This window comes from Labrus mixtus, chromosome 12 (assembly GCF_963584025.1).
Source record: "Labrus mixtus chromosome 12, fLabMix1.1, whole genome shotgun sequence".
NCBI classification, from domain to species: Eukaryota; Metazoa; Chordata; class Actinopteri; order Labriformes; family Labridae; genus Labrus; species Labrus mixtus.
The window spans coordinates 67,501-90,000 of NC_083623.1; the positions used below are offsets into that span (position 1 = coordinate 67,501).

The window sequence follows — 22,500 nt, forward strand, 5'->3', positions numbered from 1 at the left end:
TTTAAAACACGTTTCGAGGTATCTTTATTGTGGGTGAACATTTCGCTCTTATTGTGAAGGCCGTGCGCAGTACTTCCGGCCCGATGTTAGCCGTTGGTGCTAGCTTGACTCGGCTCGGAGTCTTCCTGGTTCTGGACTGGTTGCGTCTTTTCTGCTGCTGGTTTCTAAACCAAGAGTTCAGCTGAAGCTCAGGAACTTCTCCTCGTCCTCAGAGACATTTTAAAAGTCTCACTTTGATCCAAACGGAGTTTAAACTCAGAAATCTGAAGCGACGACACTTTTAACCGAAACAAACAAACCAACATGAGACCGGAAGTCGTGTTTTTATGTGTTTTCATGGTTTTAACAGAAGCTGCTGTTTCTCCTCCATCAGAGAGTCAAGAGGAGCCTCTCGGTGAGTGTTTAATAAAACCCTTTAATGTAGCGACGCTACGGAAGCCCAAAGCGAACAAACATCATTTTATTATTTATTTATTTAAGAATCCTGATTTTTCTCGTGATGACGTATTGATGACGTATTGATGACGTCGTTATCGGAGCGTTTCGACTTAATGAGATAAATAAGTCGCTGATGTTTGTCCTCTCTGGGCTGCCGTATGACATCATCAATAAAAAGTAAATCACGTTTACGTGTTTAAGTTAATATAACGACACAGAAAAATAATCGTGACTTTAAAGGGTTAAAAGTGTTTTTACGTCATAATGACGAACACACCACGCCACATTGAACTTTTTCGTACGTTTCTTTGATATCTTGCGTGTGTTTCCCCTCAGCGGCGTCTCTCAGGTCCATGCTGGACGACTTCGATGTGCTGCCCCTCTCCAGCCTGCAGACGCACTCCGTCCGCCGCCGCGACATCCAAACTCAGACTCACGTGGAGAAGCTGCTCAGCTTCGACGCCCTGCAGAGGTCAGAGGTCACGGCTCAGGTCGCTCAGGTGGTCAAAGAGACTCCGGGAGGTAACCGTGTGTTTTTGTCTGCAGGCACTTCAGACTTTACCTGAGGACCAACGACCAGCTGTTCACCCGCGACTTCAGAGCCGTGGTCGTGGACGAGGACGGCGAGGAGCGGAGCGTCTCAGTCAACAGACACAACTACTTCACGGGACACGTCATCGGTAACGCAGAGCATGCAGAGAAACAGTCGTTTTTAAAGAGTTAAAGTTTTAACAGCAGACGGAGAATCACGCCATTCTGTTTATGTTCGACACCATTTAGAGTCGGTTTTTGTTTTTGTTTTCAGGAGAGGAAAACTCTCGAGTTCAGGCTCACATCGACGACCACGAGTTATCCGCTCACATCCTGACCGACCACGGCGAGTACAACATCGAGGTGAGACAAACATCAGCATGCTAACGTGCTAACGAGCTAACGTGAAGACATTTGTGGTGTGAAATAAGCTAACGTTAGTTTATTAGCTTCTTCTTCTTTCTGTGTGAAGCCTCTCTGGAGGTTCACGTCGGCGCCCCCTGATGGTCGCCTCCTCATCTACCGCTCAGACGACATCAGAAACCTCAGCCGACTTCACCAGCCGTCAGTCTGCGGCTACGTGACCTCTGACCCTGACCTCCACCTCTCTGACGGCTTTCAGGAAGAAGGTGAGAGACGAAACGCTTCTGTTTAGATATCCTGATGAAAATGTTGTTTAACCCGACTGTGTGTTCAGGGTCGGCGCTGAGAGCAAAGCGTCACGTCCACGACCACCTGAAGAACACGTGTCCTCTGCTGCTGGTCGCCGACCATCGCTTCTTCAAACACATGGGCCGAGAGGAGGAGAGCACCACCCTCAACTACCTGGTACGAAACATTCTTTTTATTTAAAGGTCATTTGAATGAGGGTCACCACCATGTTTGTTACCACGGAAACAAAAACAGAAGTCGATCTGTCGGCAACGTGTTCGTACCATGTGGACGGCGCCCTGTGTCTTTACTTTATCATTTCGTTCCCTCCTGGTGAAAAACGTTTCTGTACTTCTCGATCTTCTCGTTTTCAGATCGAGCTGATCGACCGCGTGGACGACATCTACAGGAACACGTCGTGGGACGAGGAGTTCTCTGGTTACGGCGTTCAGATCCAGCAGGTGAGGTGCATGATGGGATATCACTTAAAAACAGCTGTTAGGAAACGCTGACTCCCCTCCGTACTCAGATCATCATCGAGAAAAGTCCGACGGCGGTGACTGCAGGAAGAAAACATTTCAACATGAGAGGAAGTCCGGTGGAGGGACGCGACGTGTGGGACGTCAAGAAACTGCTGGAGGTAAAAACGCCCGACCTCAACGATAACGACCCCAACCTCAACGATAACAACCCGACCTCAATGACCTCAAAGATAACGACCCCGACCGAGACGATAATGACCCCGACCGAGACGACCTCAACAATAACGACCCGACCTCAATGACCTCAAGAACCGAGACGATAACGACCCCGACCTCAATGACCTCAAGAACCGAGACGATAACGACCCCGACCTCAAGAACCGAGACAATAACGACCCCGACCTCAAGGACCGAGACGATAACGACCCCGACCGAGACGATAACAACCCGACCGAGATGGCCGAGACGATAACGACCCCGACCGAGACGATAACAACCCGACCTCAACGACCGAGACGATAACGACTCCGACCTCAAGAACCGAGACGATAACGACCCCGACCTCAACGACCGAGACGATAACGACCCCGACCTCAAGAACCGAGACGATAACGACCCCGACCGAGACGATAACAACCCGACCGAGACGGCCGAGACGATAACGACCCCAACCTCAACGACCGAGACGATAACGACCCCGACCGAGACGATAACAACCCGACCGAGACGACCGAGACGATAACGACCCCGACCTCAAGGACCGAGACGATAACGACCCCGACCTCAAGAACCGAGACGATAACGACCCCGACCGAGACGACCGAGACGATAACGACCCCGACCGAGACGATAACAACCCGACCGAGATGGCCGAGACGATAACGACCCCGACCGAGACGATAACAACCCGACCTCAACGACCGAGACGATAACGACTCCGACCTCAAGAACCGAGACGATAACGACCCCGACCTCAACGACCGAGACGATAACGACCCCGACCTCAAGAACCGAGACGATAACGACCCCGACCGAGACGATAACAACCCGACCGAGACGGCCGAGACGATAACGACCCCAACCTCAACGACCGAGACGATAACGACCCCGACCGAGACGATAACAACCCGACCGAGACGACCGAGACGATAACGACCCCGACCTCAAGGACCGAGACGATAACGACCCCGACCTCAAGAACCGAGACGATAACGACCCCGACCGAGACAACCGAGACGATAACAACCCGACCGAGACGACCGAGACGATAACGACCCGACCGAGACGACCGAGACGATAACGACCCGACCGAGACGATAACGACCCCGACCTCAAGAACCGAGACGATAACAACCCGACCGAGACGATAACAACCCGACTGTTGAACGTGGCGCTCGTTGTCATCTCTGCAGCAGTTCAGCGTGGACATCGCAGAGAAAGCCTCCAACGTGTGCCTCGCTCACCTCTTCACCTATCAGGACTTCGACGAGGGGACTCTGGGTCTCGCCTACGTCGCCCCGTCCAAACCGGACGTCCCGGGAGGTCTCTGCTCGAAAGGTGAGTCGCTCTGCTGCTTCCTCATGTCTAAAGGTGAGTCGCTCTGCTGCTTCCTCGAGTCTAAAGGTGAGTCGCTCTGCTGCTTCCTCGAGTCTAAAGGTGAGTCGCTCTGCTGCTTCCTCGAGTCTAAAGGTGAGTCGCTCTGCTTCTTCCTCGAGTCTAAAGGTGAGTCGCTCTGCTGCTTCCTCATGTCTAAAGGTGAGTCGCTCTGCTGCTTCCTCGAGTCTAAAGGTGAGTCGCTCTGCTGCTTCCTCATGTCTAAAGGTGAGTCGCTCTGCTGCTTCCTCATGTCTAAAGGTGAGTCGCTCTGCTTCTTCCTCGAGTCTAAAGGTGAGTCGCTCTGCTGCTTCCTCATGTCTAAAGGTGAGTCGCCCTGCTGCTTCCTCATGTCTAAAGGTGAGTCGCTCTGCTGCTTCCTCGAGTCTAAAGGTGAGTCGCTCTGCTGCTTCCTCGAGTCTAAAGGTGAGTCGCTCTGCTGCTTCCTCATGTCTAAAGGTGAGTCGCTCTGCTGCTTCCTCATGTCTAAAGGTGAGTCGCTCTGCTGCTTCCTCGAGTCTAAAGGTGAGTCGCTCTGCTGCTTCCTCGAGTCTAAAGGTGAGTCGCTCTGCTGCTTCCTCGAGTCTAAAGGTGAGTCGCTCTGCTGCTTCCTCATGTCTAAAGGTGAGTCGCCCTGCTGCTTCCTCATGTCTAAAGGTGAGTCGCTCTGCTGCTTCCTCGAGTCTAAAGGTGAGTCGCTCTGCTGCTTCCTCGAGTCTAAAGGTGAGTCGCTCTGCTGCTTCCTCGAGTCTAAAGGTGAGTCGCTCTGCTGCTTCCTCATGTCTAAAGGTGAGTCGCTCTGCTGCTTCCTCGAGTCTAAAGGTGAGTCGCTCTGCTGCTTCCTCATGTCTAAAGGTGAGTCGCTCTGATGCTTCCTCGAGTCTAAAGGTGAGTCGCTCTGCTGCTTCCTCGAGTCTAAAGGTGAGTCGCTCTGCTGCTTCCTCGAGTCTAAAGGTGAGTCGCTCTGCTGCTTCCTCATGTCTAAAGGTGAGTCGCTCTGCTGCTTCCTCGAGTCTAAAGGTGAGTCGCTCTGCTTCTTCCTCATGTCTAAAGGTGAGTCGCTCTGCTGCTTCCTCGAGTCTAAAGGTGAGTCGCTCTGCTGCTTCCTCATGTCTAAAGGTGAGTCGCTCTGCTGCTTCCTCGAGTCTAAAGGTGAGTCGCTCTGCTGCTTCCTCGAGTCTAAAGGTGAGTCGCTCTGCTGCTTCCTCATGTCTAAAGGTGAGTCGCTCTGCTGCTTCCTCATGTCTAAAGGTGAGTCGCTCTGCTGCTTCCTCGAGTCTAAAGGTGAGTCGCTCTGCTGCTTCCTCGAGTCTAAAGGTGAGTCGCTCTGCTGCTTCCTCATGTCTAAAGGTGAGTCGCTCTGCTGCTTCCTCATGTCTAAAGGTGAGTCGCTCTGCTGCTTCCTCATGTCTAAAGGTGAGTCGCTCTGCTGCTTCCTCGAGTCTAAAGGTGAGTCGCTCTGCTGCTTCCTCGAGTCTAAAGGTGAGTCGCTCTGCTGCTTCCTCATGTCTAAAGGTGAGTCGCTCTGCTGCTTCCTCGAGTCTAAAGGTGAGTCGCTCTGCTGCTTCCTCGAGTCTAAAGGTGAGTCGCTCTGCTGCTTCCTCATGTCTAAAGGTGAGTCGCTCTGCTGCTTCCTCATGTCTAAAGGTGAGTCGCTCTGCTGCTTCCTCATGTCTAAAGGTGAGTCGCTCTGCTGCTTCCTCATGTCTAAAGGTGAGTCGCTCTGCTGCTTCCTCGAGTCTAAAGGTGAGTCGCTCTGCTGCTTCCTCGAGTCTAAAGGTGAGTCGCTCTGCTGCTTCCTCGAGTCTAAAGGTGAGTCGCTCTGATGCTTCCTCGAGTCTAAAGGTGAGTCGCTCTGCTGCTTCCTCATGTCTAAAGGTGAGTCGCTCTGCTGCTTCCTCATGTCTAAAGGTGAGTCGCTCTGATGCTTCCTCGAGTCTAAAGGTGAGTCGCTCTGCTGCTTCCTCATGTCTAAAGGTGAGTCGCTCTGATGCTTCCTCGAGTCTAAAGGTGAGTCGCTCTGCTGCTTCCTCATGTCTAAAGGTGAGTCGCTCTGCTGCTTCCTCATGTCTAAAGGTGAGTCGCTCTGCTGCTTCCTCGAGTCTAAAGGTGAGTCGCTCTGCTGCTTCCTCGAGTCTAAAGGTGAGTCGCTCTGCTGCTTCCTCATGTCTAAAGGTGAGTCGCTCTGCTGCTTCCTCATGTCTAAAGGTGAGTCGCTCTGATGCTTCCTCGAGTCTAAAGGTGAGTCGCTCTGCTGCTTCCTCATGTCTAAAGGTGAGTCGCTCTGATGCTTCCTCATGTCTAAAGGTGAGTCGCTCTGATGCTTCCTCGAGTCGACCTTCTTACAGTTTTGTAAGTTTGACTGATTTCAAAGAAGTGAGCGGTCTATGATTTTATTTTTATTTTACAAAGACAAAATATTTTAAAAAAACGTCTAAAGTTATAAATTAATTTGCATTTGATTGAAGGAAATAATTATTTGAGTTAAAACATGACTCAGTACTTGGTGACCCGTGTTGGCAGAAGTCAGACGATTGTTGGAGTTGGTCTCCAGGTCTGCAGACGTCTCAGGACGGATTCTGGTTCCACTCCTCTTTACAGATCTTCTACAAATCCTGAAGGTTTCGAGGCTGATACTTTGCAACTCGAACTTTCAGCTCCCTCCACAAATATTTTATAGGATTAAGGTCTGGAGACTCGCTAGGCCACTGCATGACCTGAATGTGCTTCTTCTTGAGCCACTGCTTTGTTGCCTTGGCCGTATGTTTCGGGTCGTTGTCATCCTCAGTGCTCTGGCTGAGGAAAGGAGGTTCTCGTCCAAGATCTGACGGTACATGTCCCCATCCATCGGCCCCTCAATGTGGTGAAGTCGTCCTGTACCCTTAGCAGAGAAACATCCCATAATGTTTCCTCCTCCATGCTTGATGGTGTTCTTGGGTTGGTATTCAGCATTTTTCTCCCTTCAAACACAACAACTCCAGTTTATGCCAAATAGTTCAATTTTGGTCTCATCTGACCACACCACCTTCTCCCAAGCCTTCTCTGACTCCTGTTGTTCATTGACTTCAGACGGGCCAGTACACGGGCCTTCCTGAGCAGGGGGACCTTACGGGCACTGCAGGATTTAAATCCGTTAGGGTGTAGTGTGGTACCAATAGTTTTCTTGCTGACTGTGGTCCTAGCTGCCTTGAGATCATTACAAAGCTCCTCCCGTGTAGTTCTGGGCTGATCCCTCACCATTCCCATGATCACCTTTACCCCACGAGGTGAGATCCTACATGGAGCTCCAGACAGAGGGCGATTGATGGTTATTTTATATTTCTTCCATTTTCTTATAATTGCACCAACAGTTTCTCCTTCTCACCAAACTTCTTGCTGATGGTCTTGTAGCCCAGTCCAGCCTTGTGCAGGTCTACAATCTCGTCCCTGATGTCCTTTAAATGTTCTTTGGTCTTGCCCATGGTGTTGGAGTGGTTGGAAAGGAAGAGATTGATTCTGTTGTTTTTTATACCCATAACGAGCAGTGATTGGGAGAACTTTCTTAAAGTGACAGGACTAATCTGAGTGCCTCCCGGGCACTTTACTGGTCTGTGGGAGCCAGAATTCGTGTTGGTTTGTAGGGGATCAAATACTTATTTCTTTCAATCAAATGCAAATTAATTTATAACTTCAGACAATGTTTTTTTTCTGGACTTTTTAAAAAAATATTCTATCTCTTTGTTGAAATAAAAGTACCATAAAAATTATAGCCCGCTCACTTCTTTGTAATTGGTCAAACTTACAAAATCAGCAGGGGATCAAATAATTATTTCCTCCAGTGTACGTAACGTGACGTGTTCTCTTTTGAAGCCTGTCCGTCATCCACGAACGAACAGGGAGCGATCTACCTGAACACGGGCCTGACCAGCACCAAGAACTACGGGAAGACCATCCTCACTAAGGTGCGTTGGGGGGTTAGGTTAGGTCTGAAGGTCGTCAGCTGTTCCTCGCCGCTCACACCTGTTGTCCACAGGAAGCCGACCTGGTGACCACGCACGAGCTGGGCCATAACTTCGGAGCGGAACACGACCCCGACAACATCCCGTACTGCGCCCCACGGGAGGACCAGGGCGGGAAATATGTCATGTACCCCATCGCTGTGAGCGGAGACCACGTCAACAACAAGGTGCGGGATCTTTTATCTCACAGTTTTCTATTGGTCGGTTTAAAGCTGAGTGGCGTCTCTTTGTCCAGTTGTTCTCAGACTGCAGCAAACGCTCCATCGTGAAGCGTCTGAGGTTCAAGGCTCCGACCTGCTTCAAGCAGAGGAACATCAACGTGTGCGGGAACTCCCGGGTGGAGCAGGGCGAGGAGTGTGACCCGGGGCTGCTGCACATCAACTCAGACCACTGCTGCACCACCGACTGCAGGCTGAGAGCCGGAGCTCAGTGCAGGTGAGACTGCAGTTCCTCCAGTGTCCACTAGAGTCTGTCTCCTGCAGTGAGTCAGTCCCCATAGAGCTCCATGTTAAAATGTCTAACTTTACAGCTGCAGTTCCTCCAGTGTCCACTAGAGTCTGTCTCCTGCAGTGAGTCAGTCCCCATAGAGCCCCATGTTAAAATGTCTAACTTTACAGCTGCAGTTCCTCCAGTGTCCACTAGAGTCTGTCTCCTGCAGTGAGTCAGTCCCCATAGAGCTCTATGTTAAAATGTCTAACTTTACAGCTGCAGTTCCTCCAGTGTCCACTAGGGTCTGTCTCCTGCAGTGAGTCAGTCTCCATAGAGCTCCATGTTAAAATGTTAGTGGTTAGTTAGGGACGTTTTTTGTCCTTCTTATTGGCCGTCTCTTTTCCGTCTCTCGTGTTTAGCGACAGGAACAGTGCGTGCTGTAAGAACTGTATGTTTGAGTCTGAAGGTGAAGTCTGCCAGGAGCCTATCGACGCCACATGTAAAGGACACTCGTACTGCACAGGTGAGCACACGGGAAAGATGAGGGAGTGACGTGTATAGCGGTGAGCGTGCTCAGACTGACCCGTTTGTGTCCACAGGAAACAGCAGCGAGTGTCCTCCTCCAGAGAACGCTGCAGATCAAACCGTGTGTCTGGACAGCGGGGAGTGTCTGAACGGAGATTGCGTCCCGTTCTGTCAGGCCGTCTTAAAGCTGCCGCCCTGCGCCTGCAACGGTACGACAGTTTACCTTTAAGTCGTCAGACGCAAAGTGAACATGGAGATCAGAAACTGAACACATGATTTACTTAACTCTGAATCGTCTGCTTCTTCTTCTTCTCTGCAGAAACCAACTCGTCCTGTAAAGTCTGCTGTCGGAGCAGCAGCGGCGCCTGCACCCCCTACCAGGACCAAACGGGTAACTTCCTGTTCCTGCGTAAAGGCAAACCGTGCACGGTGGGCTTCTGTGACGGAGCGGTGAGTCCCCCTCCTCCCCCCCCCCCCCCCCCCCCCCCGCAATGTGAAGCTCTACCTGACAGGTGTGTGCCTCTCTGCAGGGGAAGTGCATGAAGCAGGTGCAGGACGTGATCGAGCGTCTCTGGGACTTCATCGATAAACTCGACATCAACACGTTTGGGAAGTTTCTGGCTGACAACATCGTGGGTTCAGTGGTGGCGTTCTCTCTGCTCTTCTGGATCCCCTTCAGCATCCTGGTCCACTGTGTGGTACGATCATGTCTCTAATATCCCAGCTGAGCCTGAACACATCGCTCATTCTTGTTTTCACATTAATGATGGTTAAATAACGTTTGTCAGCGCTCTAATATCCCAGCTGAGCCTGAACACATCGCTCATTCTTTAGTGTTTTCACATTAATGATGGTTAAATAACGTTTGTCAGCGCTCTAATATCCCAGCTGAGCCTGAACACATCGCTCATTCTTTAGTGTTTTCACATTAATGATGGTTAAATAACGTTTGTCAGCGCTCTAATATCCCAGCTGAGCCTGAAGTGTCGTGGTCAGTGGTCTGGAGTGAAAGACGCAGCGTTAGCCGTTACGGCTTGTTTCCAGTTATCAGATTATATTTATAATCACAACAACATGTCAGCCAATCACAGCTCGTGTATAACAACATAAACACATGATGTGACGCGTCTCTCTGTTTTTTCTTCAGGACCAGAAGCTGGATCATCAATACGACCAGAACACCAAGTCTCTGTTGTTCCCCAGCGTGAGTCACAACCCAGGGTTAGGGGGAGGGGTCAGATCTCAGACTCCAGAAGAGACTTTTCTTCTTCACGTGTTTGGGTTAGGGGGAGGGGGAGGGGTCAGATCTCAGACTCCAGAAGAGACTTTTCTTCTTCACGTGTTTGGGTTAGGGGGAGGGGGAGGGGTCAGATCTCAGACTCCAGAAGAGACTTTTCTTCTTCACGTGTTTGGGTTAGGGGGAGGGGGAGGGGTCAGATCTCAGACTCCAGAAGAGACTTTTCTTCTTCACGTGTTTGGGTTAGGGGGAGGGGGAGGGGTCAGATCTCAGACTCCAGAAGAGACTTTTCTTCTTCTTCACGTGTTTGGCCTGTTCCTTTAATGTTGTGACTCTTCACTTTCCCAGAATGCCGAGCTCCTGAGCAGCCTGGAGTCTGCGTCTGTTCGGATCTTCAAACCTCCAACCTTCCCAAGCTCCGCCTCCTCCGCCGGGCTTCGTTTCCAGCCATGTGACCCCCAGCAGACCAGCACCCCTCCAGGCTCCGCCCCCTTCCCAGGCCACCCCCCTCTGGACCCCCGCATGGCCACCATCCAGGAGGACCCAAGCTTGGACTCCCACCTGGACCAGGAGGCTCTGGAGGAGGCGTTTGGGAGGCCGACGAGGGCGCCACCGCGCTCCTTTGAGGATCTGACGGAGAAAGGTGTGGCGAGCTGCAGCGAGAAGGCGTTGATGTTCAGACTGAAGAGACAACATCAGATCGACAGCAAGGAGACGCAGTGCTGAGAGGACGCACACCTGCGTGAACCTGCAGGCAGCCGCCAGGCAGGGGCGCCGTCAGGTGCTTCATGTTCCTCCACTGAGGCGCCGTGTTTCTATAAAACTCAAGGGTGGCACCACGTTTAACGCCAAACGAGAGAAAGGAAAAAAAACAAAGAGTCTCCTGACAGGAGATCAAGACTCCGCCTCCTCGAGTCGCCAACAGGAAGCCAGAACAAACCGTCAGTCTTTGTCTGACCACGCAGAGCAGCGTTACACGTCTCTTTGTTTTAATGATTAAAAATGGCCGCCATGCTGCTCTGGTGACGTGCGTTAGAAAAGTTCAGTCATTTTTAGTTCCAGGTTAAAACACTTCAGGGGGGCGCAATCACTGCCGCTCCACAGGAAGTCAGGAGGAAACAGGAAGTCAGGTCTCCGCAGGAACCTCAGAAACTGGGTGCGTTAAGAAGATTCCTGACTGAGTGAAATTAAGCGTTTAAGTGGCGGCCATGATAAGAGCCGTTAAGGAAAGGTGGGTCAATGCTTCCTTTATAACCTCCTTTAGGATACACTGGACCATCCTTTGGGAAAGGACATGAGATATGCCGTCCCACAATTCCTTGCGGCAGCAACATTTAAAGCGAGTCGCTCATCCGACCGCTCATGAACATTAACGATGATCGTAAAGTGACACAGATCATGACATTACAATAATATGTCTTGAACAACTTTCAACAATCTTTAACCCGTAGGCGAACTATGAACGTTATGCTGATGTTGTAAAACGATCAAAGTGAGTTTAACTTTTATTGCAGCCTGTGTTCAGTTTGCATTCGTTATTTATCCACTTTGAGTGTTGTTGCAGCCGTAAGCAGTATCATAAAGAACATTAAACTTTCCTTCAGTCACAGATGCTGAAACCCTTGACTTGATTAAGGTTCTTGAGATATTATACAAAACCATATAATCAGATTATAATCACCATAAAAAACATCACCCTGTGTTTCAGGTGAAAAGGGATCAGAGACATTTTGAGCCAGATGATGTTTTATTCAACATGTTTCATTCAATTCAGAATGTTTTGTGCATTTCTTCAGTTGTACATTCTTGTCTTACATTAATGTAACAATTCATTTCATATTTATGTTGATGTTGATTTCTGAGTGGACAGGAAGCTGATGGTTTCACTTTTCTTACTTGTAGTCTGGTAGTCTATATTTCTTTTATTTCAATCCCAACCTCGTGGTGATCAGGATTATTTCACCAGTAAGAAGGCACAGGGGAAAGTTTTATAGATGATCTTTTTGTAGTCCATTTTCTGAACATTGGTTTCAACACGGCAGACTCACGTCATTAACCTCCGCCGGCCCGTCACTTTAATGACGTGGCCTAGTGGAAATGTGGTCGGATTGTCAGAGTAACGAGATCGCCTTTCCCTAAGTCCTTTATGAAGTCTCCTAACATCTTTCCTTAACCTCATGACGTTTTCCCCGGGTTAAGGTGAAGTAGATAGTGAAAGGAGATAGGAGGGACAATTCAAACACATCCAGGAACCTCAGGAGGAAACAGGAAGTCAGGGTTTCTTTATAAACATTTAACAGGATATAAATATATTTTTATACGACTGTGTGTGTCCATATTGATCTGTTCTGTGTTATGATGTCATCGTGTTGACCAGCCAATCAGTGAGCTGTTTGTAATTTTTGTTGATAATAAAGTTGTTGATCTTTAGCGTTCTGTTCCTCGTCCTTCTAAAGGTGGTCACACTCGACTCGATGGCGTTCCACGAGTCTGTGTCGTTAGCTAAAACCTGACGATGAGAATCCTCTTTCTGCATAATTCAATCACATCGATAGTATCGTGTAATAAACACTGACGTTCAGCACAGAGCGGCCATGTTGGATTTTAACCCGGGCTACTGAAGGTTCTCCAAGTTCTCGAGTCCACACGAGTACCCTTCCTGCTCCGCTGATTCAGCTAACCACCGATTTCATCTGATGTGTAGAGTCTAAACATCAGGGGGCGGGGTTCTTACGTATTAGACTACTCTTCTTGTAGTCTTCTCACAGAAAACGTAAACTATAATGGATGAGATGTTTAAAGAAACAGAGTCACTGAATGTTTATTATTTGTTTCACAGACACGTTACAGAAACACAAAATCAGGTCGGCGCTCCGCCTCCTCAGAGATTCCTTTGGAATCAGTTTGAAACAGTGTTTAAAAAACACAAACAGAAGAAAGTTTCATATCAAACTGTCACTCAGCAGCTGACTGGAGACGCTGATGACATCACTGACAGGAGGCGGGCGCCCCCTGCTGGTGACATCACAGGTGGGGCTGAGGGCGTCATAGAGACGGTGGACAGCGACCTCGACCATCTCTCTCAAGGACTCATCTTCTGCACACGACACGGCCTGCAGGGCGACACAGAACGAGAATCAAAAACCTTTACTTCAGACTACGTAAACATTTCAACATCCAGAAGACAAATGTCCTTAAAGGCCACCGTACCAAGCACTGGGTGCAGACAGGAGGTCTCACTCTGTCACTATTTCGCACTGGGTGCAGACAGGAGGTCTCACTCTGTCACTATTTCGCACTGGGTGCAGACAGGAGGTCTCACTCTGTCACTATTTCGTACTGGGTGCAGACAGGAGGTCTCACTCTGTCACTATTTCGTACTGGGTGCAGACAGGAGGTCTTACTCTGTCACTATTTCGCACTGGGTGCAGACAGGAGGTCTTACTCTGTCACTATTTCGCACTGGGTGCAGACAGGAGGTCTCACTCTGTCACTATTTCGCACTGGGTGCAGACAGGAGGTCTCACTCTGTCACTATTTCGCACTGGGTGCAGACAGGAGGTCTCACTCTGTCACTATTTCGTACTCACTTTGGTTTCCGTGTCGATGAGGACGGTGACTCCGTCCACCGTCACGCTCAGGTTTTGACCGTCTTTGAAGTTGACGCAGTCGTCTCCGAACATGTCGCTGAAACAGAAAGCAAAGCTGTCTGTTTCCTCCCATCATGCATCACTTCTCTAATACGCTCTGTAATAAAATCTAAAGTTTTCAACCTCTATAAATATTTATTCCTTTAAAGTACCTTCTGCATTAAACTTTATTTAAATGTGTGAACAAAGACAAACTCTCTTTTGGTTACAGTGTTGATAAACCCCTCCCCCCCGCAGGTGAACTTACTGCAGCATGAGTCCGAGTCTCTCTACGAACACGTCCACGTCGAAGGTGTCTCTCTTTCCTTCGAGGACTGAAAACGTTAAAGAGTTAAAGTGAAAAACATGGGAGCTCTGTTCCCGTCACTTTGACATTTACACCTTCTTTTGTTTTCTTACATTTCTGAGCGTTGGGGTTGGATTGGACCTCCAGGACCACCGTAGTAACCACATCAGCGTACATGTCGTTGAGCGGGTTGGCGATCCACTGAAGACAAAAAAAAGATTAAAAATGAAAAACAGAAAAAAGTTTCACGAAGTTGAAAATTACAAATGAGTCTGAAGAATGTCAACGGGACGGAGCGCGATGAAACGGCGATCGTGTCTGACCTCCAGCAGCACCATGCCCGCCTCGTGAACCAGAGTGATGCTCTTAAAGATCCGGATGGTGATTTTCTCCGTCCCCTCCACCTGCTCCACGTCTCCTACAAACCCAAGTCCATCAGGTCAGAGACTTCTCACTCATATTAAATCAATTAAAAACAATAACGGTGACCGACCTGCGAGGCTGCGGAGCTGACTGACCAGCAGTGAGATGGGCCCGGTGTACGGGATGGCCTGAGTCTGCGTCACGGTGCCCATAGACAGATCTGTGTAGTCTGAACAAAGACAGGACGCCATCAAACACGGGAAAAACAACAGCACCTGAACACAACACGAGGACACATCCAAAACATTCCTACACTCAAGGTTCCCGCTCTTTTTCAGCGATGATCCAGCTGACACTGATAAGGTTAACCACGCCCACTGAGCTAACGCAGGTTAAACATTTCATTTCATGTAAAAGGACCGTTAGCGAGTATTCAGCCTGTGTTTGACCGTTAAACGCTGTTCCCTATTGGCGTTTATCAAACGTATAAAAAGTTTTATTTCAGTCTCAGTTTTGTCAGAACGCAGACAGCAGCTAGGTTAGCAAGAAAGATTCAGAGCAAGCCAGCACGCCATCATAATGTTAGCTAATGCTAATGACCTCAAAAGTCTACCTGAAAGTCACTATTCACAGGACGGTCCTCAAATAACCAAACAGGACGGTCCCCAAATAACCAAACAGGACGGTCCTCAAATAACCAAACAGGACGGTCCCCAAATAACCAAACAGGACGGTCCCCAAATAACCAAACAGGACGGTCCTCAAATAACCAAACAGGTCCTCAAATAACCAAACAGGACGGTCCTCAAATAACCAAACAGGACGGTCCTCAAATAACCAAACAGGTCCTCAAATAACCAAACAGGACGGTCCTCAAATAACCAAACAGGACGGTCCCCAAATAACCAAACAGGACGGTCCTCAAATAACCAAACAGGACGGTCCTCAAATAACCAAACAGGTCCTCAAATAACCAAACAGGACGGTCCTCAAATAACCAAACAGGTCCTCAAATAACCAAACAGGACGGTCCTCAAATAACCAAACTGGACAGTCCTCATTGTGTCAGTTTTATAACTCAGTTCTCCTAAAGATAGGCAGACAAGTACACACACACACACACACACACACACACACACACACACACACACACACACACACACACACACACACACACACACACACACACACACACACACACACACACACACACACACACACACACACACACACACACACACACACACACACACACACACACACACACACACACACACACAGATACTGACTGGAGAGGTCGGAGGGCGTCACGATGTGATAGTTGAAGTTCCTCTTGATGAGGATTCCGGAGACCCTCTGACCCTGAACACACTTCCTGTCAGTCAGAGAGCCCATCACCTGAAGCAGAGCATGCTGGGAGTTAAGATGGCAGCACGCACGTTAAAAGCTTTGAAAGTTTGAGATTTTCTGGATTCAGACCTTCGCCAGTTTCTCTCCTCTGAAGTTCAGCGTAACGGCCTCCGTGTTTCGAGGGTTATGGACCTCGATGTCAACATCGTCATTATCTTCGTACTCGCGAATAAGAGCCGCTTTCAGACGGGCCATCTCGTTCTGCTCGCCATGGACCAGAATCTGCAGACAAAGAAACACGCCTCTCGTTAGCTTCCATGACTTTCAGAAAAGGGCGGCGGTCGGATTTGAACCCACGGCCACCGCGACGAGGACTTTAGCCTCCGTACAAGAACACGTGATGATGGTCGTGTAGACGTTACACTAGATGAAGCTCCGTCTCCATGGTAACCTGTTTGGTAACACGTGTGTGTGTGCGTGATTACCACGTGTGGCGGTTTGAGCGCCCGGATGAACTCGCTGGTCTGCTGGTAGTCCGTGTGAGCCGAGAAGGAGATGTAGTCCACGGACATCTTCAGAGGAAGCTTCTGACCCGACATGGTGGCGATCTCGTCCGGCTCCGTCATGATGTGCTGAAACACAAAGTCGTGAAGTCAGAGGACGCCACGGAGAAAAACGCTTTAAATAAACAAGTCTCCTAAACCTCCTGCTACACGAGGACTCAGTCCTGATTGGTCCAAGATGTAGTGTGTGAACAATGTGAGGGGGTGGAGGGGGGAGGGGGAGGTTCTGGTCATGATAGAGCGAGGGGGGCGGGTCTTGAACACGGTAAGTGAGGAGACTGACCTTGGCGAGCGTCCCCTCCACACAGTAACCGGCGATGATGACCCCGTTCCTCTTGTCCGTGCACCAGCTCTCAAACAGCTCTCTGGACAGACCGCTCTGCATCATCCCCGGGGACGCCATCACCACGCTCGGCCCGATGTCGTCAAAGTGATCCATGCTCTGAAACAAACCACAGGTGGTAACGCCGTCTGACATGAGGAGGCACACTGAGCATCGGGGGGGCGGGGGGTTACACAACGTCATTTTTTTCATGTACACGGGTTAGGGTTACTGCAGATTACTTGCATTACTGTTGTTTTGTGTTTTTTTCATTAATAAAAAAATAAAGAAAAGTGGACCGCATTCGTGCTGTCCAACCAGTGGAGGCTGCAGCTGGGTTAAGTTAACCCTTCAGGTCACTGATCACGAGGACACACACTGAGCGCGCTCACTGATCACGAGGACACACACTGAGCGTGCTCACTGATCATGAGGACACACACTGAGCGTGCTCACTGATCATGAGGACACACACTGAGCGCGCTCACTGATCATGAGGACACACTGAGCGCGCTCACTGATCATGAGGACACACTGAGCGCGCTCACTGATCATGAGGACACACACTGAGCGCGCTCACTGATCATGAGGACACACACTGAGCGTGCTCACTGATCATGAGGACACACACTGAGCGTGCTCACTGATCATGAGGACACACACTGAGCGCGCTCACTGATCACGAGGACACACACTGAGCGTGCTCACTGATCATGAGGACACACACTGAGCACGCTCACTGATCATGAGGACACACACTGAGCGTGCTCACTGATCATGAGGACACACACTGATCATGAGGACATACACTGAGCACGCTCACTGACCTTCAGGTCACTGATCATGAGGACACACACTGAGCACGCTCACTGACCTTCAGGTCACTGATCATGAGGACACACACTGAGCACGCTCACTGATCATGAGGACACACACTGAGCACGCTCACTGACCTTCAGGTCACTGATCATGAGGACACACTGAGCGCGCTCACTGATCACGAGGACACACACTGAGCGTGCTCACTGACCTTCAGGTCACTGATCACGAGGACACACTGATCATGAGGACATACACTGAGCACGCTCACTGACCTTCAGGTCACTGATCATGAGGACACACACTGAGCGCGCTCACTGATCACGAGGACACACACTGAGCGTGCTCACTGATCATGAGGACACACACTGAGCGTGCTCACTGATCATGAGGACACACACTGAGCGCGCTCACTGATCATGAGGACACACTGAGCGCGCTCACTGATCATGAGGACACACTGAGCGCGCTCACTGATCATGAGGACACACACTGAGCGCGCTCACTGATCATGAGGACACACACTGAGCGTGCTCACTGATCATGAGGACACACACTGAGCGTGCTCACTGATCATGAGGACACACACTGAGCGCGCTCACTGATCACGAGGACACACACTGAGCGTGCTCACTGATCATGAGGACACACACTGAGCACGCTCACTGATCATGAGGACACACACTGAGCGTGCTCACTGATCATGAGGACACACACTGATCATGAGGACATACACTGAGCACGCTCACTGACCTTCAGGTCACTGATCATGAGGACACACACTGAGCACGCTCACTGACCTTCAGGTCACTGATCATGAGGACACACACTGAGCACGCTCACTGATCATGAGGACACACACTGAGCACGCTCACTGACCTTCAGGTCACTGATCATGAGGACACACTGAGCGCGCTCACTGATCACGAGGACACACACTGAGCGTGCTCACTGACCTTCAGGTCACTGATCACGAGGACACACTGATCATGAGGACATACACTGAGCACGCTCACTGACCTTCAGGTCACTGATCATGAGGACACACACTGAGCACGCTCACTGACCTTCAGGTCACTGATCATGAGGACACACACTGAGCACGCTCACTGATCATGAGGACACACACTGAGCGCGCTCACTGATCATGAGGACACATACTGAGCACGCTCACTGACCTTCAGGTCACTGATCATGAGGACACACACTGAGCGCGCTCACTGATCATGAAGACACACACTGAGCACGCTCACTGATCATGAGGACACACACTGAGCGCGCTCACTGACCTTCAGGTCACTGATCATGAGGACACACCTTCAGGTCACTGATCATGAGGACACACACTGAGCACGCTCACTGATCATGAGGACACACACTGAGCACGCTCACTGACCTTCAGGTTGCTGATCATGAAGACACACACTGAGCGCGCTCACTGACCTTCAGGTCACTGATCATGAGGACACACACTGAGCACGCTCACTGATCATGAGGACACACACTGAGCACGCTCACTGACCTTCAGGTCACTGATCATGAAGACACACACTGAGCACGCTCACTGATCATGAGGACACACACTGAGCACGCTCACTGATCATGAGGACACACACTGAGCGCGCTCACTGACCTTCAGGTCACTGATCATGAGGACACACACTGAGCACGCTCACTGACCTTCAGGTCACTGATCATGAGGACACACTGAGCGCGCTCACTGATCACGAGGACACACACTGAGCGTGCTCACTGACCTTCAGGTCACTGATCACGAGGACACACTGATCATGAGGACATACACTGAGCACGCTCACTGACCTTCAGGTCACTGATCATGAGGACACACACTGAGCACGCTCACTGACCTTCAGGTCACTGATCATGAGGACACACACTGAGCACGCTCACTGACCTTCAGGTCACTGATCATGAAGACACACACTGAGCGCGCTCACTGATCATGAGGACACACACTGAGCACGCTCACTGACCTTCAGGTCACTGATCATGAGGACACACACTGAGCGCGCTCACTGATCATGAGGACACACACTGAGCACGCTCACTGATCATGAGGACACACACTGAGCACGCTCACTGACCTTCAGGTCACTGATCATGAAGACACACACTGAGCACGCTCACTGATCATGAGGACACACACTGAGCGCGCTCACTGACCTTCAGGTCACTGATCATGAAGACACACACTGAGCACGCTCACTGATCATGAGGACACACACTGAGCACGCTCACTGACCTTCAGGTCACTGATCATGAAGACACACACTGAGCGCGCTCACTGATCATGAGGACACACACTGAGCACGCTCACTGACCTTCAGGTCACTGATCATGAAGACACACACTGAGCACGCTCACTGATCATGAGGACACACACTGAGCGCGCTCACTGACCTTCAGGTCACTGATCATGAGGACACACCTTCAGGTCACTGATCATGAGGACACACACTGAGCACGCTCACTGATCATGAGGACACACACTGAGCACGCTCACTGACCTTCAGGTTGCTGATCATGAAGACACACACTGAGCGCGCTCACTGACCTTCAGGTCACTGATCATGAGGACACACACTGAGCACGCTCACTGATCATGAGGACACACACTGAGCACGCTCACTGACCTTCAGGTCACTGATCATGAGGACACACACTGAGCGCGCTCACTGACCTTCAGGTCACTGATCATGAAGACACACACTGAGCGCGCTCACTGATCATGAAGACACACACTGAGCACGCTCACTGATCATGAGGACACACACTGAGCACGCTCACTGATCATGAGGACACACACTGAGCGCGCTCACTGACCTTCAGGTTGCTGATGTGCTTGAAGACAAACGGGTTGTTGATGTTGATGGCTTTACGGATCTTATCGTTCATGGCGTTGATGTACGTCTGGTACACGGCCATGCACTTCCTCGCCAGAGACGAGGCGTAGTAGATCGGAATGTCGTGGAGCTCCGGATGGTTCTGCCAGTACTCATCTAATGTACACACACACAGAGACACACACACACACACACACACACAGAGAGACACACAGAGACACACACAGAGACACACAGAGACACACACACACACACACACACACACACAGACACACAGAGAGAGACACACACAGAGACACACACACACAGAGAGACACACAGAGACACACACAGAGAGACACACACAGAGAGACACACACAGACAGAGAGACACACAGAGAGACACACACAGAGAGACACACACAGACAGAGAGACACACACAGAGAGACACACACAGAGAGACACACAGAGAGACACACAGAGAGACACAGACAGAGAGACACACACAGAGACACACACAGAGACACAGACAGAGAGACACACACAGAGACACAGACAGAGAGACACACACAGACAGAGAGACACACACAGAGAGACACACACATACACAGAAACACACACAGAGACACACACAGACAGAGAGACACACACAGAGAGACACACACAGAGACACACACACACAGACAGAGAGACACACACAGAGACACACACAGACACACACACACACACACACACACACACACACAGAGACACACACACACACACACACACACATAGACACACACACACACACACACAGAGACACACACACACACACACACACAGACACACACACACTCAGAGACACACACACACACACACACGCACACACACACAGACACACACGCACACACACAGACACACACAGAGACACACACACACACACACACACAGAGACACACAGACACACACACAGAGAGACACACACACAGACACACACACACAGAGAGACACACACACAGACACACACACACACACACACACACAGACACACACACACACAGAGACACACACACACACACACACACACAGACACACACACACACACACACACAGAGACACACACACACACACACACACACACAGAGAGACACACACACACACACACACGCACACACAGAGACACACAGAGACACACACACAGACACACACACACACAGGATCAGCTACATGCTAACATGATGCTAATATGATGCTAACATGATATAATGTAGATTCTCACCGAGGATCAGCTACATGCTAACATGATGCTAATATGATGCTAACATGATATAATGTAGATTCTCACCGAGGATCAGCTACATGCTAACATGATGCTAATATGATGCTTCGATTTATCCTCAGGAGCCGATGAGTGTTCAAACTAATTCTCTGTTAATCCATCAAATAGCTTTGGAGAAATTTGGCTCAAAACTGTTGACCAACTGCCATTTGATCCTGACAAAAGACCACCTGTGACGGTTTCTATTTCATACCCATGATGACCAGAACCAGGAAATGGGACCACATTACTCCTGTCCTGGCTTCTCTGCACTGGCTCCCTATACAGTCTAGAATAGAATTCAAGATCCTTCTTCTCACCTACAAAGCTCTAAATGGCCAGGCACCATCTTATCTTAAGGAGCTACTAGTGCCGTACTGTCCCTCGAGAGCGTTGCGGTCCCGGAGTGCAGGCCTGCTGGTGGTACCTACAGTCTCCAAGTGTACTATGGGGGGTAAAGCCTTCAGTTATCGGGCTCCTCTCCTCTGGAACCGCCTTCCAGCCGGGGTCCGGGAGGCAGACACAGTCTGTATTTTTAAGATTAGACTTAAAACTTTCCTTTTTGATAAATCTTATAGTTAGGGCTGGTGCTGGTGTAGACCAGCTCTTAGTTATGCTGCTATAGGCTTAGACTACCGGGGGAACTGGCACCCTGAGCTCCTCTCTCTCTCTCTCTCTCTCTCTCTCTGCATATACAGTACATCATATTACTGCATGTATCTATCTATAAATCTCAGTCACTAACCACCTACTTTCCTGGGAGCTCTTGAGCTCTCCTAGGCTCCTCAAGATCGTCGGTTGACGGCTTGCCAGAACAACCCCCCACACCCCCTCCCCTCCCCACCAGATTGCTGATGGACGGTTTACCTCCCCCCACCCCCTTGCTCTCTATCCCTCTTCCTGCATCTTATCCCATCTCTCCCCCTATCCCTTTCCAAGCCCGGCGCAGTCTAGACCTGTGAAGACTGTTTCATCATGAGCCGGGGATCCGGCTGAAGATTTCTGCCTTTTAATAAGGCAGTTTTTTCTTACCACTGTAACTTTTGCTGCTTTGCTAAAGTGCTCATGATGGATAGGCTGGATCTTTATAACATAACAATGAGTAAGGTCTTTTACCTG

At 50.0% G+C, this 22,500-nt stretch overlaps 2 protein-coding genes across 5 annotated transcripts in view; one reads left to right on the plus strand and one right to left on the minus strand.

Annotated features, from left to right (window-relative positions):
* The first annotated feature begins 128 nt into the window (after positions 1-128).
* adam17b (ADAM metallopeptidase domain 17b) lies at positions 129-12,314 on the plus strand. 3 transcript variants are annotated; one of them, XR_009674979.1, is made up of 19 exons: positions 130-394; positions 775-910; positions 985-1,118; positions 1,244-1,332; positions 1,442-1,598; positions 1,667-1,797; positions 1,995-2,081; positions 2,150-2,260; positions 3,515-3,659; positions 7,545-7,636; positions 7,708-7,860; positions 7,929-8,128; positions 8,542-8,645; positions 8,722-8,856; positions 8,967-9,097; positions 9,178-9,345; positions 9,795-9,851; positions 10,233-11,014; positions 12,161-12,314. XR_009674979.1 is itself a non-coding variant. In XM_061051435.1 (18 exons), exons 1-18 carry the CDS (start codon positions 304-306, stop codon positions 10,608-10,610), a joined length of 2,496 nt encoding a protein of 831 aa, XP_060907418.1. In that variant the 5' UTR covers positions 129-303; the 3' UTR covers positions 10,611-12,314. The 3 variants fall into 3 exon arrangements, 2 of the variants coding, with proteins under 2 accessions (XP_060907418.1, XP_060907417.1); XM_061051435.1 differs by having other exon boundaries at positions 129-394; positions 3,518-3,659; positions 10,233-12,314; XM_061051434.1 differs by having other exon boundaries at positions 10,233-12,314.
* A 365-nt stretch (positions 12,315-12,679) lies between these two features.
* Positions 12,680-22,500, minus strand: part of cpsf3 (cleavage and polyadenylation specific factor 3) — a 17,532-nt gene continuing 7,711 nt past the window's right edge. For both annotated transcript variants that reach the window (XM_061051439.1, XM_061051440.1), the window contains 11 exons: positions 20,082-20,257; positions 16,380-16,538; positions 16,019-16,165; positions 15,663-15,815; positions 15,473-15,581; positions 14,314-14,412; positions 14,144-14,238; positions 13,934-14,021; positions 13,782-13,848; positions 13,475-13,571; positions 12,680-12,997 (listed from right to left, as the gene is read on the minus strand). In XM_061051439.1, the coding sequence (XP_060907422.1) occupies positions 12,827-12,997; positions 13,475-13,571; positions 13,782-13,848; positions 13,934-14,021; positions 14,144-14,238; positions 14,314-14,412; positions 15,473-15,581; positions 15,663-15,815; positions 16,019-16,165; positions 16,380-16,538; positions 20,082-20,257 (1,361 nt within the window). In that variant the 3' untranslated portion in view covers positions 12,680-12,826. The remainder of the gene's footprint in view (positions 12,998-13,474; positions 13,572-13,781; positions 13,849-13,933; positions 14,022-14,143; positions 14,239-14,313; positions 14,413-15,472; positions 15,582-15,662; positions 15,816-16,018; positions 16,166-16,379; positions 16,539-20,081; positions 20,258-22,500) is intronic.

Excerpts from the sequence above, each read along its gene's own strand:
- adam17b (XM_061051434.1), top strand. The coding sequence starts at position 304 with ATGAGACCGGAAGTCGTGTTTTTATGTGTTTTCATGGTTTTAACAGAA. Across the intron at positions 8,646-8,721 it reads AGGACACTCGTACTGCACAG|GAAACAGCAGCGAGTGTCCT; the intron begins GTGAGCACACGG and ends TTGTGTCCACAG. Across the intron at positions 9,098-9,177 it reads TGGGCTTCTGTGACGGAGCG|GGGAAGTGCATGAAGCAGGT; the intron begins GTGAGTCCCCCT and ends GCCTCTCTGCAG.